This window comes from Leopardus geoffroyi, chromosome C1, assembly GCF_018350155.1.
Source record: "Leopardus geoffroyi isolate Oge1 chromosome C1, O.geoffroyi_Oge1_pat1.0, whole genome shotgun sequence".
In the NCBI taxonomy this organism is placed as follows: domain Eukaryota; kingdom Metazoa; phylum Chordata; class Mammalia; order Carnivora; family Felidae; genus Leopardus; species Leopardus geoffroyi.
The window spans coordinates 16,057,591-16,081,958 of record NC_059328.1 but is presented as its reverse complement, the minus strand read 5'-3'; the positions used below and the strand labels follow the sequence as shown (position 1 = coordinate 16,081,958).

At 57.5% G+C, this 24,368-nt stretch overlaps 1 protein-coding gene across 18 annotated transcripts in view; it reads left to right on the top strand.

The window, feature by feature from the left end:
* Positions 1 to 24,368, top strand: part of HSPG2 (heparan sulfate proteoglycan 2) — a 99,469-nt gene that overhangs the window by 50,933 nt on the left and 24,168 nt on the right. For 5 of the 18 annotated variants that reach the window (XM_045476014.1, XM_045476028.1, XM_045476016.1 and 2 more), the window contains 36 exons: positions 1,056 to 1,142; positions 1,233 to 1,291; positions 1,447 to 1,514; positions 2,369 to 2,530; positions 2,644 to 2,820; positions 2,974 to 3,153; positions 3,245 to 3,363; positions 3,990 to 4,101; positions 4,274 to 4,387; positions 4,471 to 4,598; positions 4,951 to 5,037; positions 5,469 to 5,518; positions 5,842 to 5,936; positions 6,257 to 6,397; positions 6,821 to 7,012; positions 8,072 to 8,110; positions 8,642 to 8,743; positions 9,268 to 9,498; positions 10,177 to 10,260; positions 12,176 to 12,268; positions 12,608 to 12,688; positions 12,861 to 13,091; positions 15,275 to 15,388; positions 15,957 to 16,084; positions 16,192 to 16,278; positions 17,262 to 17,320; positions 17,507 to 17,674; positions 17,825 to 17,935; positions 19,834 to 19,934; positions 20,039 to 20,219; positions 22,083 to 22,208; positions 22,349 to 22,501; positions 22,582 to 22,724; positions 23,043 to 23,178; positions 23,265 to 23,413; positions 23,660 to 23,810. In XM_045476014.1, coding sequence (XP_045331970.1) covers positions 1,056 to 1,142; positions 1,233 to 1,291; positions 1,447 to 1,514; positions 2,369 to 2,530; positions 2,644 to 2,820; positions 2,974 to 3,153; positions 3,245 to 3,363; positions 3,990 to 4,101; positions 4,274 to 4,387; positions 4,471 to 4,598; positions 4,951 to 5,037; positions 5,469 to 5,518; positions 5,842 to 5,936; positions 6,257 to 6,397; positions 6,821 to 7,012; positions 8,072 to 8,110; positions 8,642 to 8,743; positions 9,268 to 9,498; positions 10,177 to 10,260; positions 12,176 to 12,268; positions 12,608 to 12,688; positions 12,861 to 13,091; positions 15,275 to 15,388; positions 15,957 to 16,084; positions 16,192 to 16,278; positions 17,262 to 17,320; positions 17,507 to 17,674; positions 17,825 to 17,935; positions 19,834 to 19,934; positions 20,039 to 20,219; positions 22,083 to 22,208; positions 22,349 to 22,501; positions 22,582 to 22,724; positions 23,043 to 23,178; positions 23,265 to 23,413; positions 23,660 to 23,810 — 4,439 coding nt within the window. The remainder of the gene's footprint in view (positions 1 to 1,055; positions 1,143 to 1,232; positions 1,292 to 1,446; positions 1,515 to 2,368; positions 2,531 to 2,643; positions 2,821 to 2,973; positions 3,154 to 3,244; positions 3,364 to 3,989; positions 4,102 to 4,273; positions 4,388 to 4,470; positions 4,599 to 4,950; positions 5,038 to 5,468; positions 5,519 to 5,841; positions 5,937 to 6,256; positions 6,398 to 6,820; positions 7,013 to 8,071; positions 8,111 to 8,641; positions 8,744 to 9,267; positions 9,499 to 10,176; positions 10,261 to 12,175; positions 12,269 to 12,607; positions 12,689 to 12,860; positions 13,092 to 15,274; positions 15,389 to 15,956; positions 16,085 to 16,191; positions 16,279 to 17,261; positions 17,321 to 17,506; positions 17,675 to 17,824; positions 17,936 to 19,833; positions 19,935 to 20,038; positions 20,220 to 22,082; positions 22,209 to 22,348; positions 22,502 to 22,581; positions 22,725 to 23,042; positions 23,179 to 23,264; positions 23,414 to 23,659; positions 23,811 to 24,368) is intronic. The other 13 variants (XM_045476026.1, XM_045476024.1, XM_045476022.1 and 10 more) reach the window with 6 other exon arrangements.

Here is a 24,368-nt window from a genome sequence, read left to right as displayed (position 1 = left end):
GGCCTCAGCTTCCGTCCCTGCATTACGGGCCCATCTGTCTTTCTAGTATCGCTATGAGGCTGCAGATCGAGCATAGGTGGACAGGGCGCCTAGGTGGCTCAGTCGGTAGAGCATGTGAGTCTTGATCCGAGGGTTGTACGTTCAAGCCCCGTGTTAGGTGTAGAGATGACGTGAAAATAAAAAATTTTTAGAAATCTAGGGGTGTGGGGCGCCTGGGTGGCGCAGTCGGTTAAGCGTCCGACTTCAGCCAGGTCACGATCTCGCGGTCCGTGAGTTCGAGCCCCGCGTCGGGCTCTGGGCTGATGGCTCAGAGCCTGGAGCCTGTTTCTGATTCTGTGTCTCCCTCTCTCTCTGCCCCTCCCCTGTTCATGCTCTGTCTCTCTCTGTCCCCCAAAAAATAAATACACGTTGAAAAAAAAAATTAAAAAAAAAAAAAAGAAATCTAGGGGTGCCTGGGTGGCTTCGTCAGCTAAGTGGCTGACTTCCGCTCAGGTCATGATCTCAAGGTTCGTGGGTTCAAGCCCCGCATCGGGTTCTGTGCTGACAGCTCGGAGCCTGGAGCCTGCTTTGGGTTCTGTGTCTCCCTCTCTCTCTGCCCCTCCCCCGTTCATGCTCTGTCTCTCTCTGTCCCAAAAAAAATAAATAAATGTTGAAAAAAAAATTAAAAAAAAAAAAGAAATCTAGGGGTGCCTGGGTGGCTTCGTCAGCTAAGTGGCTGACTTCCGCTCAGGTCATGATCTCAAGGTTCGTGGGTTCAAGCCCCGCATCGGGTTCTGTGCTGACACCTCGGAGCCTGGAGCCTGCTTTGGGTTCTGTGTCTCCCCCTCTCTCTGCTCCTCCCCTGCTCGTGCTCTGTTTCTCTGTCTCTCAAAAATACATAAACGCTAAAAAAAAAAAAAAAAATTAAACAGGCAGGGAAATGGTGGGCGGGGAGACGACGTCACGTCTCATGGCATACTGTGCCATGTGGGCAGCAATCATTTCTTGGGGTGGGAGTGTCAACCCCAGCCCATTGTTGCAGCCCTGCCCCATGTCCTGCCACTGGATACCCACAGGTTCTCAGACACCTGCTTCCTGGACACGGATGGCCAAGCCACATGTGATGCATGTGCCCCAGGCTACACGGGCCGCCGCTGTGAGAGGTGAGGGAGAGCCGACCGGGACCGGGGGGAGCAGGCTGTACGGGGTGGGAACATAGAAGTGCCACTGAGGACCCTCCCTCCCTCCACCAGCTGTGCCCCTGGATATGAGGGCAACCCCATCCAGCCAGGCGGGAAGTGCAGGCCCACCAGTGAGTATCACAGCCATCCCCTGGCACTCCCCCAGGCTGCCCACCAGCCCAAACCCCACGATCCCTGGGGAGGCATCCCACTCTGCCACCTGCCTGGCCAGACTGGGTCCATCCCATTCCCACCTGCCTTGCCAACACCCACTTTGTGCTTCCAGACCAGGAGATCGTGCGCTGTGACGAGCGAGGCAGCATGGGGAGCTCTGGGGAGGCCTGCCGCTGTAAGGTACGCGTGCCCTCCCCTCTCCCACCCCAGGGGACTCCGGCGGGCACCCAGCTGGGAGGGAGGGTGGCCCCCACAGCCCCTTGGCTGCTGGGGGGTGGCCTAGCCAGAGGCTGATGGGCCTCGCTGACAAGTCTTCCCCTCGTGAGAGGTGGCCTGGCATCGGGAAGGAGCCTTGGCTGGAGAGTCGGGTAACCTGGGTTCAAGTCCCGGATCCTTTGCCAGTCCTTCTTCATGCGACTGTTGTATCTGTGTTTGTTTTTGCATTCTCACACTGACATGACGATAGGGGTATTAGCATCCCCAATTTACAGATGAGCAAATGGAGGCTCAGAGGAGGGACATTATTTGCATTAAGACTGGGAGAATTGAGTGTCAGTGGAAAGAAGAGCTGGACAAACTTTGGAGTTTAGCACTCCTGATCTTAAGTCCCAGAGGAGATTAGCAAGCTGAGTGACCTTGCATAGATCATTTCCCGTTTCTGAGCCTCCGTTTCCTCCTGTGAAGCATGGAGGTATCACATACTTCTCAAAGTACTTAGAAGGATTAAATGAGATGATGGTTGCACAGGAACTAGCACAGTGCATGAAACACTCCATAAAGAGCAGCAGTGACTGTTTTAGCCAAGTTGCTATATTTCAAACCTAAATGTATTTGTGAGCCCCCTAGCACCCAAAAAGAAAAGGGAAAAAAGATTGGTTGCATCCGCTCCCTTTAATTGAGAACCGTGGTTCACATGGTGGCAACCCTGCTTACCTGTGCTCTTTCCATGGCTCTCCCGGCCTCGGGTCCCCTTTAGAATGTGGACAGATTAGGCTGGAAGCTCCAGGCAGCCCCTCCCGTGGGCCGTCCTGCAGCTCCCAGCTCTGTGCCTGCAGAACAACGTGGTGGGGCGTCTGTGCAATGAGTGTGTCGCCGGCTCTTTCCACCTGAGTGCCCGCAACCCTGACGGCTGCCTCAAGTGCTTCTGCATGGGCGTCAGTCGCCAGTGCACCAGCTCCTCCTGGAGCCGCGCCCAGGTACCTACGCAGGGTGGCTGGGCAGGGAGACCGGTGGGTCCGCTGAGTCCAGGGTGGGCCACGTGCCGGTCCCAGACCTCAGCCCCCGTTCCGGCCTCTTCTCCCCCTCCCAGGTGCGTGGGGCTTCCGAGGAGCCCACTCAGTTCAGCCTGACCAACGCCGCAGGCACCCACACCACCAGCGAGGGCATCTCATCACCCACATCCGGAGAACTGGTCTTCTCCTCCTTCCACAACCTCCTCTCCGGACCCTACTTCTGGAGCCTCCCCTCACGCTTTCGCGGGGACAAGGTGGGCAGCGGGGGGAGGAAGAGAAAAGGAATTCCAGGCTTGGAAGCAAGAATGTCCTGGTGCCCTTGGAGGAAAGGTGGGAGACGCGGCTGGAGCAGTGGCATGTCAGGACTGTGGGGCCTCGGCTGAGCACCTGTCCCCCTTGTGTCCCAGGTGACCTCCTATGGGGGAGAACTACGCTTCACGGTGACCCAGCGGCCCCAGCCTGGCTCCACACCTCTGCACGGGCAGCCGATGGTTGTATTGCAGGGCAATGGCATCATCTTAGAGCATCACACTTCCCAGCAGCCCAGCCCCGGCCAGCCCAGCACCTTCACGGTGCCCTTCCGGGAGGTGAGCAGCGCTCCCTGAAGCCTTGCGTGGGGAGGGGCGTCGATACCCCGAGATGTCAGGGCTTGCAGCACACGTGTGCTTTCCTTGGCAGCAAGCATGGCAACGGCCTGATGGGCAGCCGGCCACACGGGAACACCTGCTCATGGCCCTGGCGGGCATCGACACCCTCCTGATCCAGGCGTCCTTCAGCCAGCAGCCAGCTGAGAGCAGGTGTGTGGGGCCAGGGCTGGAGGACAGAGGGGCCAGCTCTACCACATACAGGCTGGGTGGCCTTTTGTGCCTCAGTTTCCCCATCTGTAAAATGGAAATTATAACAGCGACTCTCTCATGGGGCTTGTTCTCAGGTTGGATTCCTTAGAAGCCAAACCTGAGATGGAGATTGGAGATTCACAATTCACAGTGAAAACCTGGGAGGGAGGCAGAGGGGAGGGCAGACAGATGAAGGAAAGGAAGTGGCCAGGCCAGGAAGTGGCTTCAGATGAAAACTAGCCTCAGCCTCACCCTGCCGGGAGCTCTGCAGAGCCATTCTGCTTTGAGGCAAAGGGGCTTTTGTACCCTAGGTCCGCCTGTCATTGGTCACCCTGGGGGAGCAGGGTGGTATGTTCGATCCAGGAAAGGAAGGCTCATTCTCTGGAGAAGGTTGCAGGTAGAAGCCATCCGCCACAGCTCTTGCACCAGCTGGGGGGCGGACACCCAGCTGGGGATCCAGACGGGGCCCCAACAACATCAGCAGCAGGGCTGTTGGGAGGGTTGTAATCGACATGATCCCACTCGGGACTCCGGGCATGCCTGGCACAGAACGTGTGCTCATTTATAGCGGGTCTTGTCATTTCCAGGGTCTCTGGTATCAGCATGGACGTGGCTGTGCCTGAGGACACCGGCCAGGACCCCGCGCTGGAAGTAGAACAGTGTACCTGCCCACCCGGGTACCGCGGCCCATCCTGCCAGGTGAGCGCCAGGCTCCACCTCCTTGTCCTCCTTGGTGCTTCCTGGCTCCTCCTCCTTTAGCTCTCCCTTCCTCCCCAGGCCCCCCCCCACACCAGCCCCACCACCACTCAGTGGGCACTGCCCTGAATGGGTGGTGCCGAGGACTCCCCTCCCACTGCCGTCTTGCCCCTAGGACTGTGACACGGGCTACACACGCATGCCCAGCGGACTCTACCTGGGCACCTGTGAACGTTGCAGCTGCCACGGCCACTCGGAGATCTGTGAGCCTGAAACAGGTGCCTGCCAGGTGAGTCCCGCCCTCCTTCCTACCTACCCCAGGGGTCTGCAGCCTCCAGGGGCTCAGCCTCAGCCTACGCTTTGCCTCTCCAGGGCTGCCAACACTACACGGAGGGCCCTCAGTGCGAGCGGTGCCAACCAGGATACTATGGGGACGCCCAGCAGGGGACGCCACAGGACTGCCAGCCGTGCCCATGCTATGGAGCCCCCGCTGGTGGCCAGTGCGTCCATTTCCTGCCTGTACCTGCCCTTTCCTGAAATGTCCATTGCCCCCTTCCGGACTCCCTTCCTCCCGGGCCCTCCTGAGAGGCAGCGGTTAGATCCTGGCCTTGCCGCTTCCTCAGTGTGTCACTTTGTATAAGCTACGTTTCCCTCTCTGGGCCTCAGCTTCCCTGTCTGTGAGATGGGGATAATACAACGATACACCTCACCTTGACCACTCGTGTGAGAGGTGGCTGAGAACCCTTAGTGCGGTGCCTGGCACATGGTTCACACACCCACTCTTCCTCTCCCTGCTGCCCTGGTCCTCAAGGAAGGGCTGCTGACCTAACTGTTTGCCCCCCACACCGTCAGGGCTACCCATACTTGCTTTCTGGACACGGACGGCCACCCCACCTGTGATGCGTGCTCCCCAGGCCACAGCGGGCGTCACTGTGAGAGGTGAGGCGGGTGGTGGGCAGGAGGGGGACGGTGCAGGAGGGCTGCCCCGGACCCTTACACAGGCCCCCAGGAGACCACCAGCTCTCCTCCCTGTGTGATCTAGGCCTGCAGTTCACCTCCAACCGCCAGCACCCCCTACCCCAGCCAGGCCAGCGACTTCCCAGAAAGCCCCTCGTTCTTGCTAAAGGTCCTGGGTTCAAGGCCTGGTGATGCTCACTCACTGGCTCTGTGGCCTAGGACATGTCCCTGCTCTTCTTGTCCCACCTGTTTCCCTGTGTGTAAAATGGGTGAGTTAGGCTCATTCCTTCCAACACCATGAGGTCTGGCTCCACTCTGAGTCCGACACATTCCCCGGCACAGTCCTGGGCTCACAGAAGGCTCTCCAGGATTCTGTGGTTCTGCCCTCCCTTCCTCTAATGCTTTCTCCCTAGGTGTGCCCCAGGTTACTATGGCAACCCCAGCCAGGGCCAGCCGTGCCAAAGTGAGTAGGGTTGGGGAGGGCTTTGGGGTCGGGCTACCCTGTCTCCCCCAGGGGTGGAGCTAGGACAGAGCCTTTGTTCTCCTTCGACTTGCGGCAAGTGACTTTTTCTGAGCCTCAGCTTCTTGATCTGTAAAATGGGCATAGTAAAAAGCCCACCCACTCCAGAGGGCTGGTATAAATGCCTATGATGCCTACATATGGTGGGTGTTCAGAAATTAAAACTCTCTCCCTCTCTTGGTGGTGAGTGAGATGGCCAGAGGGTGGGAAGTGAGGGCGCGTGGAGGCGGGTTTGGGCCTCCAGCTGCGGCTTCCCTCCATCTCAGGAGACGGCCAACTGCCAGAGCCGATCGGCTGTGGCTGTGACCCCAAGGGCAGCATCGGTAGCCAGTGTGACGCTGCTGGCCAGTGCTATTGCAAGGTCAGTCCCAACCCCTGCTCTCTGTGAGGCCCGACATCACGGCCGTACTTGTTGCCTGGCATTCCTTCTCACTGTACCCTTGGGGCTGTCCCCGAGCCCCCACCACCCTTCCCCTGAGGCACCGCCCCTGCCCCGCTGCCCAGAGCCTGGTGGGAAATCAGGCAACACCCGATGGGAGCCGGGCCTCGGCATGGGGGCTGTGGGATCTTCCCCGGGACTGCCAGAAGTGGCTGGGAGGCCAGCCTCAAAGGCTGCCGGAGGTACAAGAGACCCCCCCCACCCCAGTCTCCCCACACCCTCCCTTCCATCTGTCCTCCCAGGCCCAGGTGGAAGGCCTCACCTGCAGTCACTGCCGGCCCCACCACTTCTACCTGAGCGCCAGCAACCCCGACGGCTGCGTGCCTTGCTTCTGCATGGGTGTCACCCAGCAGTGTGCCAGCTCCTCCTACAGCCGCCACCTGGTAAGTGCCCGGGCACAGCCCCTCTGAGTCATCACTGGGGCAAGTCAGGAACCCAGCCCGGCGGCGTCCCCTCTGCCTGTGAGGACACCCACCCCCGTGCCCTGGTTATTGCCCATAGAAGCACAGATGCGAGCAACCCTCGCCCCTACCCTAACACTCGTCCCTACCCTAACACCCTCCCCATGGCCCCATTATCGCCTGTGTCAGCACTGAGCCCAGTACCCCTTTCCTTTCCCAAGTGTCCTTCCCGCTCCCCCCACTCCCGCCGCTGCTTCTGTCCTAGTCCTGCTCTCAGAAACCCCCCATAACCCACCCAAAAGCCTTCCCACACCCCTCCCCAACCGAGGTGCCTGCCCCTGCCCACCCCACCCCCCCCGCCCAGCCCCCGCCCAAGCTGACATCCCGTCTTCTTTCTGCTGCCAGATCTCCACCCGCTTTGCCCCTGGGGACTTCCAAGGCTTTGCCCTGGTGAACCCGCAACGGAACAGCCGCCTGACAGGAGGCTTCACCGTGGAGCCCGTGCCTGAGGGTGCCCAGCTCTCTTTCGGCACCTTCGCCCAGCTTGGCCATGAGTCCTTCTACTGGCAGCTTCCGGAGGCGTACCAGGGAGACAAGGTGTGATGTGCAGGGACGGCTGGCAGGCCCTCCCTAGTCACTGGTTCTGAGCCAGCCCCTGCGGAGCCCTGGGGCCAGTGGGGCTCAGACACAAGGTGGCCTCAGGGCAGGTGTCAGCCGCTCCGCGGTTAAGCGTGCAGCCTTTGGGGTCAGATAGGCCTCGGCCTGAGCCCAGTTCTGCCATTTCCCAGATGACTGCCTTTTGGCAAACTTCAGCCCCAGGCTGGCTGGCAGGATGAGAAGTCGTGCCTGGCACATAAGCACTCTCCTGTTAGTGGTTTTCAGCTTTCATGCAACAAATAGGTCCTAGGCGAGGCTCTAGAAACTCAAGGACAGATGTGACAGTTTCAGTGTCATCCCTTTGCTTATTCAGAGTTCCCTCATCTGTGCGGTGCTCTGTGCTCGGTGTCAGGCATGAGACTAACTCTGATTGTAAGTCACGTTTACGGAGCTCGCGCCGTGCTGGGCACTGTTCCAAGCACTTGTATGTGTCATAAATCGCCAGTACTGCCCCATTTCCTTCGAGGGAACAGAGATGACACCCAGAAGGTGGCAGTGCTGGCATTCAGCTCCGGGTCAGAGGCTTCCCTTGAATCCTACACTGGTCAGAGATGAGCCATGGTTTGCTGGGGTGGTGATGGTCATGCTGATGGTGGTGGCGTGGGGTGCAAGGTCTTAGGGGCGGACTCCAGAGCAGCCTGCCCAGACGTGTTCCTCGAGGAGTCAGTGCCATCTAATGACACCCAAGGAAAGATGGTCTTGGTACAGGAGTCCCCTGCTGGCTGAGGTCAGTGAGCGAGCAGATGTGTCCCCTCACGCAGGATCTCAGGGAGGTCAGGGACACAGAAGGGGGAGTGCCCAAGCTGCCATGTCCTTCTTCCTTGGACAGACCCAAGTATCCCAGGCTCCTCCCAAGGCTGACCTTCCGGTCCCTTCCCCCTTCTCTGGGTTCCGCTTCTTCCACTCCTGGCTTCCCTGTCTTCCTCCCTACTGCCCTGGCCCACAGTTCTCAGACTTCTCTCTCTACTCCCTCTTTTGGCGTTTCCCGGCGCCCCACAGAGGGAGGCGTATTTTGCACGGATGCGCCGGGCTCACCAGGTAGGCCCGTGATCTGAGTGGTGTGAAATGGATGTGACACAGCCTTGGTGTTTTCCGATGCCGTCAGTCCCGCATGGGGAAATGCCCAGTGCCCGAGGAAATGGGGTCCGCATGAACCCCGGCAGGTGCCCGATGGCGCCGCCCTGCAGTACCAGGAATTGGAGCTGGGACGACCTGTGCCCCATCTGCTCTGTGGTCTGGTCCTGCTGCCTGCTGTCTGTGGCCAGAATGGTGGCCGAGGTGGCAGGGAAACTAACTCGATGCTAAACCACGTGACTATACCCAGCCCACCGGGTTACCCTAGCACTCACTGCCTTCCGAGCAACCTCCACTAACCCTCTGTGTGCGTATGCCCCTTCAGCAGCCTGGCGCTAACCCCCGGGTGCCAGCCTGGAGGGCGGAGTATGCATCTTCCTCCCCAGTCAACATGGGCCTTTCTGGCCACCATATCCACGGGGAGAGGACACTCCCCAGGGCTCCAATGCTGGGGCCCTGGGAGGTCTGAGCTGGGCTCTGCCCTCCACCCATCAGAACCGCACGTCCCTCTCAGAGGAGCAGTTGCGGGCAGCTGTGACAGCTGAGAGGACCATGGGTCCCCCAGAGGGCAGGGGCCGGGCACAGCGGCTATCGGAGGTAACTCAGCACTTGGCTGGGACAGGCTGTATCTGGGGCCCCATGCAGAACAGAGAGTATAGTTCAAGCAAGAGCCTTGAGCTGAGGCCCTGGCCTTCCTGGGCCATTTTCCCCCAAGCTAGGCCCCAGCCTAACACCCAGTCCACTCCAGTGTTGCCCATGGGAAACATTCCAGAGCCATCAATGGCTCGGGCTGGCACCATGAGCATGCATGGTAAGTGAGGCCCAGGGAACGGCCTCCCCTACCACAAGTGCCCCAGGGACCTGAGCTCAACAGAGAGGTGTCTTCTGTATGGGCTTCTGCCCATAGTCATCTGGGCCCATCCCAGGATCGCCCCACCAGGGTCATGAGGAGCAAGAGGACATCGGGTGCGAGGGCCAGAAGGTCAGGCACTTGTGAACAGATAGCACAGAAGTAGGTGGCTCGTGGGGCCTCTTGCCGCCTGATGGGAGGCAGAGCCTCACGGCGTCTTTTCTGTCCCTCTCTGCTCCTTTCCTCTGTCCTCCCTCTCCCGGTCCCCCAGGTGGATGAGGCCCAGAGGCGGATGGATGCCGAGATCTGGCAGCTCCTTTCCAGCTTTGCTGCCCACCCCCATCCCCCTGCCCCAGGGCCCTTGCTCCATCCCCAGCCTGCAGCTGCCCTGCAAGCAGCTCTCCCTTCCTCCTCCTCCTCCTCCTCCTCCTCCTCCTCCTCCTCCTCCTCCCCTTCTTCCTCCTCCTCTTCAGCTTCTGCGCCTTCCTCAGCAGGCTCTCAGGTATGTGCCAAGGCACCTGCCAAGAGACCCCACCACCACCATGTTTTCCAGACTTTAGCTGTTTGTGAACCAACTTCACAAATTCTGCCATTTCTGCACACTACCTGGGCTATGATTTACTTCAAATTTCCCTTGATTTTATTATTATTTTTAGTCGTTTTTAAGTAATCTTTACACCCAACGTGGGGCTCGAACCCACAAGCCCGAGATCAAGAGTTGCCCGCTCCGCCGACTGAGCCAGCCAGGCGCCCCTCAAAGTTCCCTTTAAGTCTATCACACAGCAGCTCATTTGCGCTGGTAATACATTTTCCAATACATGTTAAAATACCTACTAAATTTCAAAATGTTTTCTGGTGTGCTGCATAAGTCATCGTGGGGTCCTCAAGAGGCACACACCAGACGTGAGGAGACACCAACCCAACCACGCCCAGTGAGAACAGTTGGGGTCTCTGGATCCAGGGATGGGGCACAAGTTGTCTCAAGAGCAGGGCTAGGACTTGAGCTTTGGGCTAGGGGCTTCTATCCCTCCACAGCCCCCACCCCAGCCTTCCCTCCAGGGTTTGCGTGTGTGTGTGCGTGTGCATGCGTGCAAATGTGTCCCCACTGGGACTGTAGCTGTGCTCTGGATCCCCCACCCCCGACCCCCAGCAGCTCTCATCGCCTGTCCTTCTGTCCTAGTTCTCTCTCTCCTACGAAGGCTTCTCTCTACTTCCTGGGAGCCTCTATTATTGGCAGCTGCCCCAAGCCTTCCTGGGGAACAAGGTAACAAGGAGCTGGGGTTTAACAGGGTGTCATCAAATCCTAAAATATTCGAGAGCCCTTTGTCAAAGTCCTTTATGACACAGATGGGTAGGTAGATCAAGGCCCGGAGAGGGGAAGGGACTTGCCTGGTGTCCCATCAGTGGCCACAGGCCCTGGCGGGGACCGGTCTCACCCAGGAGGCTTTACCCCATATCCAGCTCACTCACCTAGCTCTTGGCTCTGCATTCGTTCCTTCAGGAAGCATTATTTTAGCACTTCCTGTGTGCTGCGTTGTATCCCGGCAGAGGACGACCCTGGCCCTGGTCGTTCCTGTCATCGCCAGCATCATCAACGTCATCATCACCGTTGGCATTAGTGTTAGGATTGACGTCAGCTCCGTCTTGTTCCAAAAACTATTTAGAATGCCTCTTAAGAATATGCATAATATGCCATGAAATAGCATTCAGAGAGGCAGCTGGGACGGAATTGGCATGATCTCGGGGGAATGGGGATAAGAAAGATCTGCCGAAGCCGAGAGCACAGCCAGGTGTGTGAGGAGCTGGCAGGCAAGGAGGCCATGCGCTCTGGGGGCACTCTGCTCAGGGCAGTATTTTACAGAGCCTTTGTTACTTAATCTTTGTGCTACCCTTCAAGGTACATATTATTTTTATTGCTATTTCCGTAAGAGGAAAGTAAGACTCAGGTTAGGTGCCTTGTCCGGGGCTGTCCCGCCAGTACAGTTGGACTTGAACTCCAGTCTTAGACTGCAGAGTCTGCTCCCTGAGCAGACTCCCTGAGCCACCCTGCTGCACACGCCTGCAGCTTGGTCTGGAAGCAGTGATGAACCTGCTGGCATCCAAAGCAAGCGGGAAACTAAGTTGTTTCATGGTTATCCAGTTATGCCTTAGAGTTCCTTCCCTCACCCTGAGCTTGTGGAAAACATCCTCAGGACAGTATAGCTCAATTCCAGCATGTAGTCAGTAGGCATTGAATAGGTGCTCACCAACTGAATGAACACGAAAATGAACAGATGGGCCAGGCCTGATGCGGTGTGGTATTGATCCGAACATCTGCTGTGGTGGCAGAGGAGAGAAAGGAAAGTCCTGGGACAGAGCTGGGGCCTTGGCTGCCCACGTGAAAGCCCCCAGCAGGAAGCCTAAGGACTCTCTCAGTTGTGAGCGATGGAAAACCCAAGTACAGCCAGCTCCTACAACTACAAAGTCCGAGGAAGCTGGTGTCAGGCATGGCTGGGTTCAGGGGCTCATTAGGACTTTTATCTCCATTGGCATCATTCTCCGGCTTCCGATCTGACTAGTAAAGGGGGTATCTCTGTTCGTGGAGGGAGCAGAAGCGCCAGGTTTACGTGTCCATCCCCGACAGAGTGGAAGAGAATGGCGGAAAATGCACATTGGCCAGACCTGGCTCACGTCTGCCCTCAAACCACCTGGCCCGCACGTAGGACATAGTTTCCTTTAAAGGAAACCAGGGCCGTAGTTTGCAAAAAAAAACAGGGAAATGGATTCTAAGCAGACAAAAACCACCTGCCCAAGGGACAAGGCCTCTGAAGGCGCACCCTCAGCCCTACCCCCACGGCTGGGAACTTGTAAACCTTCTGGGGCAAGCTCGTGATAATCACCGTCAGTACCCCTGTCTACTTTTTGGGAAATTTCTTCAAAGGGAGAGGGACTTGAAGCTTGTTTGCTGAGCTGTCAAGGCTGCTCAGGGTCACCATCGGCAGGTCCGAGACAGCAAAGGAACTGACAGGTGCCTGTCTCCTTGGCAACCAGGGGCCAAGCGCACTGGCCTCCGGTTAAACGGAGGGGACAGCGCAGGTACAGAAAAGCCTTGAGAAGCTCCGCCCACTCACCGGTAGGGTCACACGCACCGTGGAGGAAGGCAGAGTCGGGCTGTGACTGCAGGGCTTGCCTCTTTGCAGGTGGCAGCCTATGGTGGGAAGCTGCGATATACCCTCTCCTACACGGCGGGGGCGCATGGCAGTCCGCTCTCTGACCCTGACGTCCAGATCACGGTGAGCACGTGGCTTCCAGCTGGGCGGGCAGAAGGGGAGGGTGGAAACCAGCAGCCATCCTCGGTGTCCTTGTCCTATCGGCCCAGGGCTCAGCTGGCCTGGCACGAGCTGGGGGCCCGAGGCCCACGGCCCCCCACCCAGTCAGGTTAGACACTAGCCAGGCAGAGGCCCAGCTGCTGAGAAAGAGGCAGTGAGCGTGGACCTGATTCCTTTGGGCACATGAGCTTGGGCAATCAGAGACTGGAGGCTGGTGTCACGGAGAGGCCGGGACTGGTGGAGGACTCCTCTGTCCCCGAGGGCCCCTTGATTCCCCTCCCAATCCTGCCCGTGTCTCTCCAGGGCAACAACATCATGCTGGTGGCCTCCCAGCCAGCGCTGCAGGGCCCAGAGAGGAAGAGCTTCGAGATCATTTTCCGAGAGGTGAGATCACACTGTGTCTGACCCTCCCCCACTGCCCACCCTGCTCTGGAGCCTGGCCTCGAGGTGCTTCCCCTGCCCATCCCCCATCCTCACCTCACGGTCCTCGGCCAGTGCCTGGAGGCCACGGGGCCTCACACCCCTCACCCACACTTGCTGTTGTCCCCCCACCCAGGAATTCTGGCGCCGGCCTGATGGGCAGCCGGCCACGCGCGAGCACCTCCTGATGGCGCTGGCCGACCTGGATGAGCTCCTGGTCCGGGCCACGTTCTCCTCGATGCCACGGGCAGCCAGCATCAGCTCCGTCAGCCTGGAGGTCGCCCAGCCTGGGCCCTCAGAGGGACCCCGGGCCATGGAGGTGGAGGAATGCCGCTGTCCCCCGGGCTATGTTGGCTTGTCATGCCAGGTGAGTGCGGCCAGCCGAGACACATCTGCTCTGGTACAGCTGGTCAGCAAGCTGGTCAACTGCCATGTCCGTGGCCTGTCATTACTGCCATAACTTTAATTTTTTAAAAGCCTTTCTTGCATCTGAATAGCAACTTTCTTTTTTTTTTTTTTTAAGTTTATTTTGAGAGAGAGAGAGAGAGAGAGAGAAAGAGAGCGCGCGTGGGGGAGGGTCAGAGAGAAAGGGAAAGAAAGAATCCCAAGCAGGCTCCACACTGCCGGCCTGGAGCCCTACACAGATTTGAACTCATGAACCGTGAGATCATGACCTGAGCCAAAATCAGGAGTCGCACGCCCAACTGAGCTACCCAGTTGCCCCTGCCATAACTTTAATGTACTATGCCGTATCTGATTTATTCTTCCTAACACCCGTGAAAGATGTGTAATTATCCCCTCTTAACAGATTTTTAAAAAATATTTATTTACTTTTGAGAGAGAGAGACACTAAGTGTGAGCAGGGGAGGGGCAGAGAGAGAGGGAGATAAAAATCCGAAGCAGATTCCAGGCTCTGAGCTGTCAGCACAGAGCCTGATGTGGGGCTCGAACTCATGAACTGTGAGATCATAACCTGAGCCAAAGTCGAAGTTGGAGGCTTAACCGACTGAGTCACCCAGGCACCCCTAACAGATTTTTTTTAATAGAGGCTCTGAAGGCTAAGTGGCTTTCCCAAGGGGATACAACTATGGTCTCCCAAGACTAAGACCCAGCTCGTGCTCCCAGGGTGCCCCCTAGAGACAGGGAGGTAATACGGATACACGTATTTTTCTGGGCCAAAGCAGAACATAGAAATGCCTCGGAGAGGTAAACAGTGCGGAGCAGGGTAGGATTCCGGGCAGCTCACAAGGAGAACTGTATGGAGAAATAGTCCATGATGCAGAAGGGTCACCCCGGAAAGCTGAGGGGGCAGGGGCTACTTCCTTAGGCCTGGAATGAGGTTCCGCTCAGTAGGGAATGCCAAGCCGTGAAGGGAGTGCTGTGGTCTGCGCTGGGCGTCAGGAAAAGTCCTCTCTGCCCTGGTGAATGAGACGGGTCGGGGAGAGACAGGGACCCCTATTTACAGGGAGGGCACTGGGGGTGGAACAGAGGGCTGGCTGTTGCAGAGAACCCAAGAGCATCCGGAGGGTTTGGCTGGAGACCGTGAACTCCCTGAGGGCAGCGCCTGAGCTGACTGTCCACCACTGAGTTTCCAGACACATTGGCAGGCCGCCAGTCAACACTGGACGAGTGAACTTGGAACTGAGGAAGGGGGAGGATGAAGGAAGGGGAGGGGGCAGAGCTGCAATGCCAGGTGGGCGGCAGGGAGGTCAAGTGTGGGAACAGCCAGCCCCCAGATGCAGGAACTCCCCTGTGCAAAATGCACATCTCTGCAATTTTACATTCGTGCACCTTTGCTATGGCCACAGACTTTCAAATCCAAACATATGAACTTCACCTCCTTTGAAGTTATCAAATTTAATAACACATTTTGAAGGAGAAGCCCTGGGGAGGGCAGAATAATCCCGTGTGCACACTTTCTGCAGTGAAGCAAAACAGATTTGTAAACATCCCTTTGAAATGGTTGGGGGGCGGGAGGGGCCTGGAGAAGTTTCAAAGGAGGGGTAGTGAATAGAAACTCTTTGTTTTCCAAACCCATGATTACTCACTCAGAATGTGTAAAAACATCCTCGATTGTGTGTGAGATGCCTGCCTCTTTCACTTTATTTAGTGACTGTGAGGTAGTTGTAAAGATCTCCAAGGGCTCATTCCAAATCTGGGTCTCCTGAACCTTGTTTTTCCGTCTAGGAGTTCAGTTTTTCAATAGAGACCCTACCAGAAGAATTTTCAGGAACGAAAATGGGAAATGGAGAAGCGTTCTCCTCCATTAAGGGTGAACTATGATTTCAGTAAATTCAGAGTGGCTGGAGATGACAGGCAGGATGGGGACAGACACCGTCCCAGCTTCCACAGTGTTGAGAAACTGAGCACAAAGACAGGGAGGAAGGTTCCAAGAGAGGATGCTGGGGAGGAGGGCCGGGCCTGGGATTTCCCAACCAAGAGCCAATGGGAGTCTAGATTGTGGAGAGAGGCTGGAGAGAGAGGGTTCTGGTCTATTGGCTCCAGATGGGACCACTTTAGAGATAGAAACCAGCCCTCCTCTCTCCCCAGGACTGTGCCCCAGGCTATACACGCACTGGCAGTGGACTCTACCTCGGCCACTGTGAGCTGTGTGAATGCAACGGCCACTCAGACCTGTGCCACCCGGAGACCGGGGCCTGCTCGGTAAGATGCAAACAGGGCAGGGTCAGGGGTCAATTTCTCCGGGCCTGGGTGGGGCACTGGGGCTGCCTGGGAGGCAGGGAGGGGTGGGCTTGTTAAGGTGGGCCTAGGTCCAGGGGCAAGGTGGCAGGGCACGGACTGTGGGACAAAGTGCCTGAACCAGCAGTGGGCACTGTAGGCATTGTGGGATGGCCAGAATGGTGGAATAACATCCTTCTCTTTTTATTAAGTTTATCGATTTGGAGAGAGAGAGAGAGAGAGAAAGAGAGCGAGCGCACGCCAGTGGGGGAGGAACAGAGAGAGCGAGGGAGAGAGAGAATCCCAGCAGACTCCATACAGTCAGCTCAGAGCCCCATTCAGGTCTTGAACCTACAAATCATGAGATCATGACCTGAGCCGAAATCAAGAGTCGGATGCTTACCCAACGGAGTAAGATACCCAGACGCCCCTTCTACAATTATTTAAGATAGGCTCACAGATACAGAATTTCCAGCTCAAGGGATTACAAAACTGTACAGTTTGGGGTAGATTTTGCCAAATGGCGGGTGGCTGACATCCTTGTGCCCCACAGCACTGCCAGCACAACGCCGCTGGGGAATTCTGTGAGCTGTGTGCCCCTGGCTATTATGGAGATGCTACTGCCGGGACACCTGAGGACTGCCAGCCCTGCGCCTGCCCACTGACCAACCCGGAGAACATGTGGGTGTCCCCGTTCAGGGCCCAAGGAAGAACTCCCACTTGGGAGTGGAGGGCACCGGGTGGAGGGTGGGCGTCCCCCGGCCTGACCTCTGCCTCCCCCATCCCAGGTTCTCCCGCACCTGTGAGAGCCTGGGAGCTGGCGGGTACCGATGCACAGCCTGTGAACCTGGCTACACTGGCCAGTACTGTGAGCAGTAAGTTTGCAAATAGGATGGGGGGAGGAAGGGGGCATATGGTAGACTTCTAGGTGAGAGTCCTGGGGGGGTGTTGCTCAGAAAGGTCTCTGCCAGGATCACATCTTTCCCCTGCCCAAAACCCTTCCAAGATTCCCCATTGCCCTTGGGCCAAGCCCGAACTCATTCCCCTTTTAACACCCGAATCTACCATAGCTGGGCCTAACCTCTTGACTTCTTGACGTTCTGGTCTTTGCACACGCTGTTCCCTCTACATGGAACGTTCTTCACCCTCAAACCTCCCCTTTCTCGCTGACTCCTGTTTAGCCTTCAAAGCTCAGCTTCATTCGCTCATTCAGCATGTTTTTCTTGAGCACCTACTGTGTGCCATGTGGTGCGCCAAGGTGTTGGAGATAAAGGGGTGAACGAAACAGATTCAGTCTCAGCCCTTAGGGAGTCTACCACCTGTCTTGGGAGACGGGGCAGCAAGTAATCATACAAACACATAATTATGAAGAGTGGTGAGTTCTCTGGAGTACAATCCGCTCCAAGGGAATGTAACAAGCCAGTAGTGCGGTCCTCTGGGGAGCTTCTTGACTCTCAGGCCTGGGTTAGTGCCCCTCATGTGCGTCTCTCTCGTTTACATAGTTCCTCGTTGGTTTCCCGACAAGCCAGGTCTGTAAGGGCGAGAGCTGCATCATGCTCACTGTCCCGATTCCACAAGCTAGCGTAGTAGTTGCTTAATAAATGCTTGTTGAATGAATGTTTCCCTGGAGACTAAAGACCTTATTACCCCCATTGTCCAATCTGCTAACATCGCCATTCTTAGCTCAGTGAGGCCGTGTTGAGGCCTCTTTGGTCTCCAAAGTCCTTCCAGAGTTGTGAGCCTCCTCACCCCGCACTGAGCCCACCCCCGCTGGACTTCTGGCTCCGCAAGTCCACCATGAGGCACCGAGTCCCCTGGGGCCTGGGGCCTGACAGAGCTGGTCTGTTCCTCCTTACAGATGTGCCCCAGGCTACGTGGGTAACCCCAATGTGCGGGGAGGCCGGTGCCTGCCCCAAGGTAAGAGGGATCGTGGCGGGTCAGGGTGATGGAGAAGGCAGTGAGCCTAGGGAGTTTAAGAGTCACTACCTCCGGGGGGCAGGGCTGAGGGTGGGGCACACCAGGGTTTGGGAAGACAGAGATACCTGAGACAGTGCTGCATGCTGGGAGCTCCTGCCTGAATGGCCTCTCCTGTCGTTCCTCCAGCAGATGCAGCCCCACTGGTGGTCCGGGTGCATCCGGCTCGGAGCATAGTACCCCAAGGTGGCTCCCACTCCCTGTGGTGCCAGGTCAGTGGGAGCCCACCCCACTACTTTTACTGGTCTCGTGAGGATGGGCGTCCCTTGCCTAGCAGCACCCAGCAGCGACATCAAGGTACCCATGACCCCGGGCCCCTCAGCCCCATGAGCCACCCAGAGGGAGGGGAATCACAGGCCTGTTTGCTGCGATCCTGTCCTTACATGCAGGGCCGGGTGGGAGACGGGGTGCATCTGCGCTGATGAGCTCCTGTCCATTTCCCACCAGGCTCTGAGCTCCACTTCCCTAGCGTCCAGCCATCAGATGCTGGCGTCTATATCTGCACCTGTCGTAATCTCCATCGCGCCAATACCAGCCGGGCAGAGCTGCTGGTCACCGGTGAGTCCCTGCTCCACTCCGTCCCCAGCCCGTCTGTGCCGGGCTGGACTGTGGACACAGGCAGTGGGCACGTCCCTCCGCTGGAGAGGGTGGTGGGACACAAGGGTGCTGGCCACGGAGATGGAGAGATAGTGGGGTCAAGGCTAGTTTTAGGGGCAAAATTGGCAGGACTTGATTGTGGTCACTGAGAGAAAAAGAAAGGCTAAAATAATGCCCACGGGTCTGGACCCCAGCAGGCAGGCAAATGAGGCGCCATTTACCGAGATGAGCAGGCTCAGCAGGCGGGTGTTTTCCTTGGGAACCCCCACCCCTGAAGCTGCGTCTGGGATGAGGATTTTCATGCCAGCAGTTTCTGTAGGAAGTGAAGTGAGGCAGGAAAGAGAAGACATCCCATAGAGGGCGTGTTACCGAGCACATTCCCACCGGGGACAGTTGTTCACCGCAGCCAAAGAAATTCTGGGAAACTCCAGAGTAAAATGTGTACCTCGGAGTCCCCCATCCCAGGGCCAGTTGATTGAGGCCTGTGCTCTAGGATCACCAGGGCCCCTGCGTTATATACCACCTCGGGGGCAGGCACGGCAGTCCCCAGTGGCCCGAGAAGGACCTCAGGCACAGAAATGCGGCGGCTGGCAGAAGTCGGGCAGACGGGCTCTGAAGTGACAGGGGAAGGGGATGCAGGCGGGGCACCCACAGCACCTGCTACACACAGGTCAGGGGGCATCACGAGTCTGTAGCTCCAGCTTGAACATGTCAAGGTGAAGAGGGAAGACAGCACGAGGGACTAAGTGGGGACAGCCATTGAGATAGGAGGAGAGCAGGAGAGCAGGTGTGTTGGGGGTCATGTGGGGAGGGGGCTTCCTGGAAGGAGTGGTTGGCCTCACCACATGCCCCGGGGCAGTCAGATACGGGCAGAGAAGGGACCCGTGGAGGTCATCATCTTTGATGAGAGCCATACAGTGGAGAGAAGGGGTAGAAACCAGACTGGAGAGAGGCAAAGAATGGAGGGGAAGGCCAGGCGTCGACAGCAAGGACAGACAGCTCTTTCAAAAGTCTTGGCTCTAGGGTGGCTGCCTGCCTCAGCTGGTAGAGCACGTGACTCTTAATCTCAGGGTCATGAGTTCGAGTCCCACGTTGGATGCGGAGCCTCCTTAAAATAAATAAATAAGGAGTCTTGGCTCTGAAGGAAGGCCAATACATGTAGCAATAGCTGGGGGGAGTATAAGGTCAAGGGGGTGTTTTTGAAGGTAGAAAATTCTAGATCACATTTGTCTGTGGAGTAGAATGATCTGTGCAGAGGGAGAGGAGGGACTGGTGTAGCAAGATAATGCATGGCCCTGGGAGGAAGTCCTTGGGAGGGGTGGGGCCCTGCGGTGATGGGTTGGGGGGGAAGGGTCTCGTCCTGTGGGACCAGGAAGGAGGGAGGGCAGGTGGGTGGATTTGGGAAGATGGGCAAAGTCCTGACTGGTAGTCTCGATTTCTTCAGCAAGCGTGAGCTGAAGCCCTCGGCTGTGGAAACGGAAGTGGGGTGCGGGTGGGTGGAGAGGCTGGAGGTGTGAAATTGTTGGGGAGGATGGAGACTCAAACCAGACAGAGAAGCCCAGTGGAGTGAAGTGCAAAGTGTTAAGGGCAATTTCGTGGTCTGTGACCATGAATCGACGCCAGGTGGACTCGTGGCAGCGTGATGCTCTTTGATTGCAGCCTGTGGCTCTCGGTGCCAGCAGGAAGAAGCCGTGGGGTTGAGCCAGCGTGAGGGAGGGAGGCACCAGGGCACGCAGTGGAATCTAAGCTAGCCTGGGAAGGAAGTGACACCCAGACAGGACGATGGAGAGAGAGAGAAAGTGGCCACAGGACGGGGCCTGGCCAGCACCTGGCTCAGGGGGTGCCTCCTGTCACCACAGAGGCTCCAAGCAAGCCCATCACGGTGACCGTGGAGGAGCAGCGGAGCCAGAGCGTGCGCCCCGGGGCTGATGTCACCTTCATCTGCACAGCCAAGAGCAAGGTGGGCAGAGCCGTGAGTGGACATCAGGGGAGGGTGGCTCTGGCTTCTAGTGTCTCTGAAGTTCGCCTCTGACCGCCATCCCACCCTCCTTACCCCGCCTGCAGTCTCCCGCTTACACCCTGGTTTGGACCCGCCTGCACAATGGGAAACTGCCAGCCCGAGCCATGGATTTCAACGGCATCCTGACCATTCGCAACGTACAGCCGAGCGACGCGGGCACCTACGTCTGCACGGGCTCCAACATGTTCGCCATGGACCAGGGCACAGCCACACTGCACGTGCAAGGTACACCATTCACTTCCACACCTGGCCCACCCACCCACGGCCTTCCCCCGTGCCCACCGGGACTGGCGACCATTTCTTCATTCAGCTGACAGTTTGTGAACAGTTCGTGTGCCTGGGCCTGACTAGACTCTGAAGAGATGGGGGGGAGGACAAACAGGGGCTCTGCCCTCCTGCACCACGTGTTCTAATAGGGAGACAATAAGCATGGGAACACCATTTGCACCTACGTGGCTGGAACTGGAGGGTATCGTGCTAAGTGAAATTAGTCAGAGAAAGACAAAAATCATATGACTTCACTCCTATGAGGACTTTAAGAGACAAAACAGATGAACATAAGGGAAGGGAAACAAAAATAATGTAAAAAAGGGAGGGGGACAAAACAGAAGAGACTTTTATTTATTTATTTTTTTTTAATTTTTTTTTTTTCAACGTTTATTTTTTTATTTTTGGGAGAGAGAGACAGAGCATGAATGGGGGAGGCGCAGAGAGAGAGGGAGACACAGAATCGGAAACAGGCTCCAGGCTCTGAGCCATCAGCCCAGAGCCTGACGCGGGGCTCGAACTCACGGACCGCGAGATCGTGACCTGGCTGAAGTCGGACGCTTAACCGACTGCGCCACCCAGGCGCGCCCCAGAAGAGACTTTTAAATATAGAGAACAGAGGGTTGCTGGAGGGGTTGTGAGAGGAGGGATGGGCTAAATGAGTAAGGGGCATTAAGGAATCTACTCCTGAAATCATTGTTGCACTATATGCTAACTAACTCGGATATAAATTTAAAAAAATAAAAAATAAGGGGCGCCTGGGTGGCTCAGTCGGTTGAGCGGCCGACTTCGGCTCAGGTCACAATCTCGCGGTCCGTGAGTTCGAGCCCCGCATCGGGCTCTGTGCTGACAGCTCAGAGCCTGGAGCCTGTTTCAGATTCTGTGTCTCCTTCTCTCTGACCCTCCCCCGTTCATGCTCTGTCTCTCTCTGTCTCAAAAATAAACAAACATTAAAAATAAATAAATAAATAAATAAATAAATAAATAAATAAAATAAAAAATAAAACAAGTTAAAATAAAATAAAAAAAAAATAAGCATGGGAACAAATGAACAAACAACGGAATTTCACACAGTGATGAGGGCCGGGATAGGAACAGACAGTGAGGTAGGTGAAGGGTGGCTACTTTCCATGGCGTGGTCAGGGAGGGCCTCCGTGAGGAGGTGACGTCTGGGCTGAAAGCTGAAGGAAGAGGATGTGTTCAGCCACTTGAAGAGCTGGCAGAGAGTGTTCTTGGCAAAGGAACCAACACGTGCAAAGGCCCTGCAGCAGGTGCATGTTGATGTGTTTGAGGATCGGCAGGGTTAGCGTGGCTGGAGCTGTGGGAAGGGGGTAGGTAATGAACGTGAAGCTGTGGGCAGAGGTGGATCACAGCACAGCAAGGAGTTCGGATTTTATTTGAAAAGCCCTGGGGAGCCACCAACAGGCCTTAAATGGGGAAGTATCAAGAACCGTGGACATTTTTAAAAGTATTTTTTTAATGTCTGTTTATTTTTGAGAGAGAGAGAAACAGAGTGTGACTGGGGGAGGGGCAGGGAGAGAGGGAGACACAGAATCAGACGCAGGCTCCAGGCTCCGTGCTGTCAGCACAGACCCCTACACGGGGCTCGAACTCACGAACCGTGAGATGGTGACCAGAGCCAAAGTTAGACGCTTAACCATCCGAGCCACCCAGACGCCCCTGGCACCCGGGGATATTTTAAAAGCTCCCTCCGGCCTCTGGGAACACACAGCCTTGAGGGGCTGGAGTAGAACAGAGACCAACAGCAAGGGGGCGCTCCTCACCCTGCTTCTCACATACTGCTTCTTCCTCCCCCGTCAGCCTCGGGCACCCCGTCCGCCCCCGTGGTCTCCATCCATCCGCCGCAGCTCACCGTGCAGCCCGGACAGCTGGCCGAGTTCCGCTGCAGTGCCACCGGGAACCCCGCGCCCACCCTCGAGTGGACAGGTGAAGCTGTGGCAGGACTGACGGCAGGGCCTCCCTCCCCTGGATGTGGGGGGCCAGGGGCGGGACTCCAGGCTGTGGGACCTACCACCCACAGGGCCTGGCGGTGCCCGGTGGGTGCTGATGCCACCCCTTTCCGTCAGGGGGCCCTGGCGGCCAGCTCCCTCAGAAGGCACAGATCCACGGCGGCATCCTGCGCCTGCCAGCCGTCGAGCCCTCGGATCAAGCCCAGTACCTGTGTCGTGCCCTTAACAGTGCCGGGCAGCACGTGGCCAGGGCCGTGCTCCACGTGCATGGTGAGGGGACACGGCTGAGGGTGGAGCTTGGGAGCCCGCGGGCAGTCCAGAGAGATGTCCTCACAGGCCTCTGTGTGCAGGGGGCAGCGGGCCCAGGGTCCAGGTGAGCCCAGAGAGGACTCAGGTACACGAAGGCCGCACCGTCAGGCTGTACTGCAGGGCCGCAGGGGTGCCCAGCGCCACCATCACCTGGAGGAAGGAAGGGGGCAGCCTCCCCCCACAGGTGAGGAGCTCTGTCTGGGCCGGCCCGCAGGCTCAACAGGGTCACGGCACCTACCGCCTTCCTTTCCCGTCTCCCCTTCCTACCAAGTCTTCTCCCCCTTCCGGTTTCCTTCACTTCCGAAACGGCGGCCTGCTCAGACGTCCTGTTCGGCGCACCCGGGCAGGTAGCGGCTGTTGGCCTCTTGCTTAGCCAGCCGCCTGGCTCTGCCCTCCCTCGTGTCCAACTACCCTTTCTGCCCCCTTCCCCCATCTTCGCTGGCTAGCCCTTGCCAGGCTGCCTCGCCCCCTCGGGCGGCTGACCCTTCCCACCATGCGGCAGGCCCGGTCCGAGCGCACAGACATCGCCACGCTGCTCATCCCGGCCATCACAGCTGCCGACGCCGGCTTCTACCTCTGCGTGGCCAGCAGCCCCGCGGGCACCGCGCAGGCCCGGATCCAAGTGGTTGTCCTTCCAGGTGCGGGGCCTCTGGGGACTAAAGGAGCCGGGATGGCAAGCCAGGGCTCCCCGAGGCCTACTCAGTCCGCCGCTGATACCCCCCAGGTGCCAGCTCCCCACCAGTCAGGATCGAGTCCTCATCGCCTTCGGTGACTGAAGGCCAGACGCTGGACCTCAACTGTGTGGTGGCCGGCCTGGCCCACACCTCCATCACGTGGTACAAGCGAGGGGGCAGCCTGCCTCCCCACAGCCAGGTATGAGGGCCCTGGAGCCTGCGGTGAGGGACCTGGGAGTGATCCTCCTGGGCAGAGGCTTCACACGGCCCGGACGCCCTCCACGAGCGACGGCCAGCCCTTATTTCTCCCCCTGTCCAGCTTCTGTCATGGGGCAGCCCAGAGCGGAGCCAGTGAGAGCCTGATGAGTGACTCACTAAGGCTCAGAGGAAGTGGTGACCGCAGCCCCTCCTTACCCTCACACACCTGCGTCCCAACCTGTCCCAGGTGCATGGCTCCCGGTTACGGCTTCCCCAGGTTTCTCCAGCTGATTCTGGAGAATACGTCTGCCGAGTGGAGAACGAGTCAGGCCCGAAAGAGGCCTCCATCGTCATCTCTGTCTTCCACAACACCCACCCAGGCCCTGGCTACACTCCAGGTGAGGAGCCAAGTGGGCCCGGGCAGAGGCCAAGCCCTAGGATCTCCCCACTGATCCCAGGGAAGGTGCCGGTGGGCTCTTCCATGACAACCAGACAAGAGGGGGTGCTCTAGGGGGGCTTTGGGGATGTGAGGGGACTAAGGGTGGGGATAAGGTTGATCTGGCTTACCTGGGACCCTACGACGAGGATACTGTTTCAGATTTTGTCAGGAAGCAGAAGAGTCAGGATTAAACGCTGAGTCGGGAGTCAGGCTGACCTAGGTTCAAATCATGCCTCTACCCCTTATCAGCTTTGAACTGGTTATTTATTCCACATTTTAGGGTCTCAGTTTTCTCATCTGTGGAAGGGGGACAAGACCACTACCCTGTGGTGTGAGCAGATGACAAACACTCTCCAGGAGAGACTTGTAACATTGTTGTCTGCGTCCCTCGGCCTGGCCTGGGCACTGAAGGGCTCGGGTTGCCTGTAGGCCATAGCAGCTTATCCTAATCAGGAAGTCATGGGTGGGCAAATGGGCCTCGAGTCCAAAGTTAGAGGTGAGGGTGACAGAAGGAGGG